General features: G+C 46.3%; 1 protein-coding gene across 1 annotated transcript in view; it reads left to right on the forward strand.

Moving 5' to 3' along the window:
* Positions 1-3,642: 3,642 nt before the first annotated feature.
* The window catches only part of LOC118325145 (paxillin-like), a gene marked incomplete at both ends in the record, with an annotated part of 7,783 nt that continues 3,310 nt past the window's right edge, over positions 3,643-8,115 (forward strand). Inside the window, 5 exon segments of the mRNA XM_035657713.1 lie at positions 3,643-3,851; positions 4,152-4,237; positions 4,329-4,468; positions 4,547-4,730; positions 4,818-4,932. Of these exon segments, the coding sequence (XP_035513606.1) occupies positions 3,643-3,851; positions 4,152-4,237; positions 4,329-4,468; positions 4,547-4,730; positions 4,818-4,932 (734 nt within the window).

The raw sequence follows: 8,115 nt of genomic DNA on the forward strand, positions 1-8,115 counted from the left end.
CTCCATAAGACTGAATGGTATCGTACAAACATTTCCCTCTTCAGTAGAGTGGAAACACCTCTAGTGACCAAACTGCACAGATACAAGTCAGTAAAGTCAATGGTTGTCATTTTAGGGGACATAAACAGAAGAAAATCTTTAACATAACGACATAAGTCTGTAAAGCTACAGTCCTTTTGGCTGTATTTATTTATAAATGCAGATTTAAGAGTGAGAATGTTTTAATTGGGGAGATAGTGTTTATTAAGACACTGAAGGGTCCTGTCACCAATTTAAACTGGCAGCATGTTATCACTGCGCACACACACACACACACACACACACACACTGTCCTGCCTGTAGGCGTGAAATCGAGTGTACGTCAGTCCGTCCTGGGAGAGAGGTCCCTCCTCTGTGGCTCTTCCTCTGGGTTTTTCCTTTAAGCCTGAAACTGAAGGAAATTGTGATTTTGGGGCTTTATAACCAACATTAGACTTTCCTGGAGGATATTACAGATACAGCAGGTGGAAAAACTAATGTGAGTACAGATTCTGGCTTTTAAATGTTTGTGTCCCTGGATTACTGGAAACCGCTTCTTTTTGTTTCATTATAAGATTAATGTTGGCACAGACGAAGGAATCAAGCCTGACGACTTGATTTGACAAATATTCTCTGTATTTAGTTTCTTTGCTCACTTGGTTGTGGATGGTTTGAATGAAGTGAGCAGTAAGGAGGCTTTCTGTGTCCTCTAACCTCAACTAAAGTCTTTAAGTCAAATATTGAGTGCTGACTAATAGTAGGATTAATGTGACACTGTGTGAAAGAATGGTTGAGTATTTACAGTATTTGATTCAGATATCAGTGATAATAGTTAGTGGGTAATGTCCCACCTTTGTTTGTGTTAAATCATTAAAAACGTCAAGAATTATTATTCTTTTACTTGCTGAGTTATATTGTTTCCAGAAATAACTTCCAGTGAACTTATGTAGATTGTATTTTAGTGATATGTTCATTGTTTCTTCACTGGCGTATTGAGTTTAAAGGTAGTGGTTCAGTAGTGGAGCATGTGAGCTACAGAACCAAATTTAACCATAAACTTCCCTCTGTGTTTCACTCTGAAGCACTTTCCTTATTGGCTAAAATCCTGTAGGCAGTGTGCGACCTACAGGAGCTCCCTCAGCACATCTGATATATAACAAGTTAATCACATACATATATTAATAAAAATAATATCCTAATTTTACACATAAGTCAGGATTCTGAAGATACAGAAAAATAGAAATGCATCGCAGAAATATCTTATTGTCAGTATTTTAGAGAACTCCCAAAATTGCACACGTCTTATTAAGAGGAGCCCAGCTGCAGTTCCCACCCTGGACTCTGGGTATTTTCAGCGATGTTACTGTTGACATTTATAAAGATGGAAGTCATGACAGCTTTATAGAAGTGAAGCCAAACCCTCTGTATCGCCCCCTGGTGGCTGACTGCAGTATCGCTCATAAAGCATCTGTGTTAGCACATAGGACAAACTAAAACAATCAGATACATTTTTTTCCCAAACATGGTTTCTTGTCGTTTTAGGTCATTCTGATGTGTGTTCATTGTTCTGATCAGTTTGGTTTTAATTAGTTATCTGAATTATAAAAGATGGCAGCTGTCGTATCAGGATATTTTGGCTTCGTTTGTACGCGGAGACGTCCATCTTTTATACGTCGATGTGTGTAACTGGGAAACTGCTCATGGTGGTCGTAGAAATAGATCAATAGATTGTGATGTTTATGGAAACTTCGAAAATATCAGCTGCCTTAAGCTCGATTCACAGCAGCTCGCATTGATTGATTATTATACAGTATAATCAATTGCTTTATTGTACAGTTTTTTGCTGAAAACTGATGAAACTGATGATGAACTGGTGACTTACAACTGTGATACGACCCAAACAGTGAGTTCTGTGATGTGTTGCTCCTGGGGTTGCAGAGTTAATAGAAACATTATTAAAAATTTAACAATATGGACGAGTGAAATATCCAAATCACTGAAGCTGCAGGTTTTAAATAAAGGTACAAAATAACAGCATTATAATGAAATACTGTAGTCTTGGTCTCCAGATTTCACAATGACTTCTTGCTGGATACAAAGACCCCCACCCCACCCCGCACAAAAAAAAATCCACAAACTCAACCTATGTGTTAGAGATATTACTATGTCTAGTAACTGTTAACCTTATACAGAAAGGATCATTGTCACACTAATGGTGAATCATATATTGTAGAATAATCTCTGTACGATGTCTTTCCCACATCGTGCAGCCGTAGTTTGCACCCCTCTTTAAAAGTGCAGTGATTCCCTGAAGCCACCGTTCCCAGCCGCTGTAGTGTAACCGTACGCAGCCGGTGACTGCGGTCGTCTATTCTGGACGGCCTGAGGATGGATGGATTGTGTGATGTAAGAGTCTATTTTGTTCCTGCGTTCCTGTGAACACTCAGCAGGGTAACGCTGTACCCCTTCAACCCTGGACGCAGAAACACTTCTGTCTGACTGCTGCTGTGTTCCTGTCAGTTCACACTCACAACACAGAAATCAGCGTCTCTCACAGCAGACCGACAGACAGACAGACAGACAGACAGACAGACAGGTAGCTCACTGTCAGCAGGGTTGTATTTATAGTGCCGACTGATGGAAAAAGTATGTTGGGGATTTCAGGGGGAGATTTCCTGAAGGCCTAATGGGTTTAGGTATGGATCTGGTCTCGGTGATGTACTGCCGGTCATGCGGACTAACCTCTCTGTTGGATGAAAGCTTTTTTTGGTGGCAGGCTGGAAGGAGAGACTCGGACTCGCTGCCATTGTCTGTTTACAGCCTGACACCACATTCAGGAGTCGCCTCAGAGCTCCCAGCAGCCCCAGTAAAGAATCCACTGGACTGCAGCCCGGTTCTGTTTGCTTCCAGGAATCAGTGTCTGAGTTTGATGAAGGTTGTTGTTTAAATCCCAGACGTTTTGAAGGACCCTCAGTTTGAGAGGATTTTATTTTAAGGAATCCCCTTTAACTCGGATCACTGAACAGTACAGTCAATGAAAATGGCCGACTGTATGTAAGTTGGGGACTGCAGCTGCCCCCCGACTAAAGATTTTCCTGGTTGACTAGTAATGGCACGTTTATGATATTTATTTAATGATTATAACCTCTATATTTGAACAGCAGCCTGTTGCTACAGTGAGCTCTGCTCTGTTTCTACACTGTGTCCAGGTTCAGAGATTAAAACTGTTGTTATGATGGTATCAATAAAATGTTTTTCCATCACTACCTGTTGGTCCCTGGACCCCAGTCAAAAAATCCCTGGTTTAAATGAAATTGCACTGCTTTATTGCAATGATTATTTTCATTTTTGATTTATCTTTTCTCATTAAATCAATCAGTTGTTATTAAAGTTTGAAAAATGTTGACTAGGCCCCAAGGTGACGTCTTCATTTTATTTCAGTTTACTGTCACAGAGGACAAAAGACACCAGAAAATATTCATATTTGAGAAGTTGAAATCAGAGAATTTTGTTATTTTGTCTTAAAAATTGCTGATTGATGTAATGATGTAATCGACCAATCGTTGCCGTTCTATAGTACATCACTTTGACGTGTAGTAAAACTGGAACTGTCCAATCTTTCAGACGCGTTGCTGGCGGACCTGGAATCTACTACGTCCCACATCTCAAAGCGACCCGTGTTCTTGTCTGACGAGACCCCGTACTCCATCCCCACCGCAGGACACTCCTACCAGGATGTGTCGGTTCCACCTCCGGTTCCTCCTCCGCCCTCAGCCGAGGCTCTGAACGGGTCTCTGATCGATCAGCCGGACTCCCACCACTCCTCTCAGCAGGTACGTCTCTGCAGCGTGAGCTTATAACTCATCCTGAACTCATGTTTCTCTGTGAAACCAAAGTCCTTCATCAGCATATCACAGAACAAGTGACATAGCACAAACTACAGTTTTGGTACACTGCTTGTTGCTTTGCTATGATAGCCTTAAGCTCTCTCTCTCTCTCTGCTACTACACTACTGCTGTTTTTATTCTTATATTCCTGTCTGCGTAATGCTCCCATACTGCAGACCAAAACAATGCTGGTGTTAACTCCGTGAAACTTCTCACTTTGTTCTCTGACTGCTGAATCTTCTGCAGTCGTTAGGTTCAGCCCAGAAGAGCTCATGGTCCAGGGACAGCAGCAGCTCTCCACTGTCTCACATTGAAGAGGACCACGTCTACAGGTATCCTGTCACACTCTGAAATGTTGTGCGTATCATCTGTCACTTTCTTTTACCTGCTAGTTGCTATGAGCAGTCTCTGTCTCCTCTTCAGTTTCCCAAACAAACAGAAGTCTTCAGACTCGTCAACAGCAGCCATGACCTCCGCCCTGGGCAGCAACCTGTCAGAGCTGGACAGGCTGCTGCTGGAGCTAAACGCCGTGCAGCAAAGCTCCCCTTCATTCCCCACCACAGGTAGGCCCTAAAGCCCCCCCAGCCTCATCTCTTCTGTGTGCGCTGAGCAGAATTAGCTGTACTGTCCTGTGTCCACAGAGGAGGCGGCGCCACCCTTACCATCCTGCAGCATCACCCACTACGAGAACGGCGGCGGCCCTGACATCACGGTGAGCCCACCCCCTCAGGAGAAACCCAAAAGGAACGGGACAAGGCTGGACGAGGCCCGACCCTCCGTGGAGAGTCTGCTGGACGAGCTGGAGGGTTCAGTGCCCTCGCCCAGGTACACGGTCTCTCCACTGCAGTGGGACCTTAAGATGGATTTATATGAATGATCAATGACACCCACTGCATAATTTGTATTTTCCAGCCCCCCGGCTCGCCACAGCGATTTGGACACGCCCTCTCAGCAGCAAGCCAGAATTTCAGCGTCCTGCGCCACAAGAGAGCTGGACGAGCTGATGGCCTCTCTGTCAGACTTCAAGGTACAACGCAGCGCGAGGAAGGCTTCACTTCATCAACAAAACGCACTCTTCTCCTGTCATATTCCTGATGATTTCTCTGTCCTCTTCCTCTTATCCTGCTTCTGCTTCTCTGTCCTCTAGCCCAGTTCTTTGGGCTCCCTGCTGGACCCAGTGGGAGCCTCTTCCAGCTCTCCTCATCCTCCAGTCTCTCCCTCCGTGGCTTCTCCTTTCCTCACTCTGTCCCACCCGTCTGCCTGTGCCTCTCCTGTCTTCTCTCTTCCTGCCGGTCTAGAGCTGCACATAGACGAGGACGGAGGAGACGGTGGCGTGTCCATGTCCCATCCGAACCGCCTCCCTCCCCACAGTCCTATGTCCTCGCTCTCTGCAGCCAGTGACCTAGACCTGGACTCTGTCATAGATGTCTCTGCCACCATGCTGTCATCCCAAACCAAGACTCTGCTAGTCCTCTCTCAGTCCGCTTTCTCTAACTCCAACGTAACGAGAAACAGCCCAAGTCCGTCCAATACCACCACCACCCCCTCGCTTACCTCCGTTAACACCGTCCTGGACCACAAGTCCCCTAGTCCATCTGTAGAGCGCGTCTCGCCCTCAAATACTGTCGGTAAATTCTCCTGTGCTCCTGAGACTATGAGCAAGGGTTCTTTTCATGACCTGGATTTGAATTTCTGCAGTCCGCCTCTTTCGAACAACCTCACCCCTCCTCAATCAGCTCCGAAGACTCCTTCCCCACTCCCTGCTGCTCTCTCCATATCTCCCCCCTCCGCATATGCTTCCTCAAAAACCTCCTCACCATCTTCGGTCTCTCGATCGAGTGTCCTCTCCCCGCCGGTCTTCGCCTGCCCCAGCAGACAGCTGTTGGAGCCGCCGCCCGCTCTGCAGCAGCAACCCGCGGTGGAGCCGTCCCTGGACGAGGCGCTGGACAAACTCCTCGCTATGAGCTTTGTGCAGAACCACGCAGCGGAGGAGCCGCAGCTGCAGATGGAGGCGCGGTGTCTGGGCAGAGGAATGCAGGAGGTGCACGAGGAGCTCATCCTGCCCATGGACAGAAACAGCGTGCAGCCGGACACGTTCACCAGCGCCACCAACACCATCACCGACGAGTCTGTGGACGGAGGCACCGACGGGAACGGGGACCTGGACTGGGCTGACGAGGACCTGTCCATGTCCTTCCACGACGGACTGGATGGCACCATGACGCCTTACACCGAGAGGCCGTACACGGACGGCAGCATGACCCCGATGACAGAGGCCAGCTGGATGGATGAGTCCATGACCCCGTCTTCATGCCCCGGGACCCCTGACGTTTCCCTGGACCTGCCCCTGCTGCAGACTCCAAACATGGACCGATTGTCTGCGTCCGGACATGTATGCATCTCCACTCCTGCCTGACACCACTCGGATTGTTGTGCTGTAATGCTTCTGTACCAGCTAGCATCTGCTGTGAGCTGAAACATGACACCAAATATTTCTTATACTTAATGTCCACAGTGGAATCTGCTTATTTCCTTTACAGCACTTAAAGTACTAACTGAGCACAAATCGGTCAAAGTATGAGGCTAAAAACAAATGTTTGATTCCATGTATTTATCTTTGGTAAATACATTTAGATGTTCTCATGTGTAACTACAACTCAACAGTTTCCACAGCAGATGTTGTGTCTCTGAATCTGTGAGGCTTTTCTTTAACGTACTAAATATAATCATTAGTGTGTTAACATACGACGAGGATTGTTTTGTTAGCCTTCAGTATCGTCTCTCTAGTCTCAGTTAGCACTGTCGGTTAAAGGTATTAAAAACAGGAAGGCACAGATAATACATCATAAATATATAAAATGGAAAGGCTGTCATTCTCCCTCAAAGTACAAAAAGGAAAATTACTAAAAGAAAAGTTCATTAAACCACCCATTAAGTCAGATTTTAGCTCTCTTTTCTTTCTTTAAAATGAAAGCAGTTCAGCTGTAGATAATTAAAGCTAAAGTTTTGTAAGAGAAGAGCTAAGCTGTAAATTGGTGTTGTGTGAATCCATCTGCAGTTCTGATTCTGTGTAAACGGATGAATCTGAAAGAGAAAATAAAATCATAAAAAATGCTAATATTATTAACAAAATCAAGTTAATAATAGTTTAGAAAAATAACTTATGGTATGAAAACCATAAAAAAGTATGAAAAATAACAACGGATGTAAAAAAGAGGATTTTATTAAAAGCAAGATCATAAATAAGTTTTGAGCAGAACTATCAAGTTTCTCGCCTAATTTGTGATGGAGTTTGTTTCCACGTACATTTTTGAGCAAACCAGGTGTTAAACATTTAGGGCTTTAATATCGACCCTCAGTGTTTGAGAAAGATGACAGAAACCAGAGTCTCTCTCTCGCGGTGGCGCTGCACTCACACGTAACTCACTGATTGTCGGTACCAGCATGGCACACGTGGACCACAATCCTCCTGACCTGCTCTGTGTGAAGGACTCTAACGCGGCTCTAACGTGTTGTGAAGTTGCTTGACAGACTGGGAGCGCTGGGAGGGGGTCCGTGGGTGGGTGTGGCACAGTTGTAAAGCATGCGAGTGCTGACCTCTGCATCCCGGCCTGCTGCAGAGCTGCTGCAGCTGCGTCTGTGTGGACGTATGATACGATGCTCACATTCCCTCTCAGATTAAATCAGTGATCCGGCGCACTAAGGAGACTCCCAACGTGCACCCGATGTACCGGGACGCTCACCTGCGCAGGAAGATGGGACCCGTCATTGTGAACAAGAACAGCTCTCAGGACCGCCTCATAGAGGAGCTTCAGGGGAAGTTCGGGATCGGGCGCTCAGAGCGCCGACGCAAACAGTCCGATGACTGGCTGACGGAGGGGGTCATCGTCACCTCCAAACCCCAGCGCTTCCGCCTTGACGCTGCCGGCAGTGAGGTGGATAAGGTTGGCTTCAGTGTGCTCAGCAGTTTTCCCAAATATTAGTTTTCACCTTCAGTTTCCTGCACGTTTTCCTTTCTTTGTTCCCTCTTTCTGTTTTTCTCTCCTCTTCTGTAGATCATAATTCCCCCAGAGTCGCCCGTCCCTGTCAGGAAGGTGCTCCCACCTCCCTCTCCCCCCGCCCCTCGTCGTCCTCCTATTGTAGAAGAACCTAAGCAACGGCTCCCAGTCCAGCAGCCCCCCATCCCTATACCCCCACCTCTTCCTCCTCC

The sequence above is a fragment of the Morone saxatilis genome, unplaced genomic scaffold (genome assembly GCF_004916995.1).
Source record: "Morone saxatilis isolate NCDOM2014 unplaced genomic scaffold, NCSU_SB_2.0 Contig16, whole genome shotgun sequence".
NCBI lineage: Eukaryota > Metazoa > Chordata > Actinopteri > Moronidae > Morone > Morone saxatilis.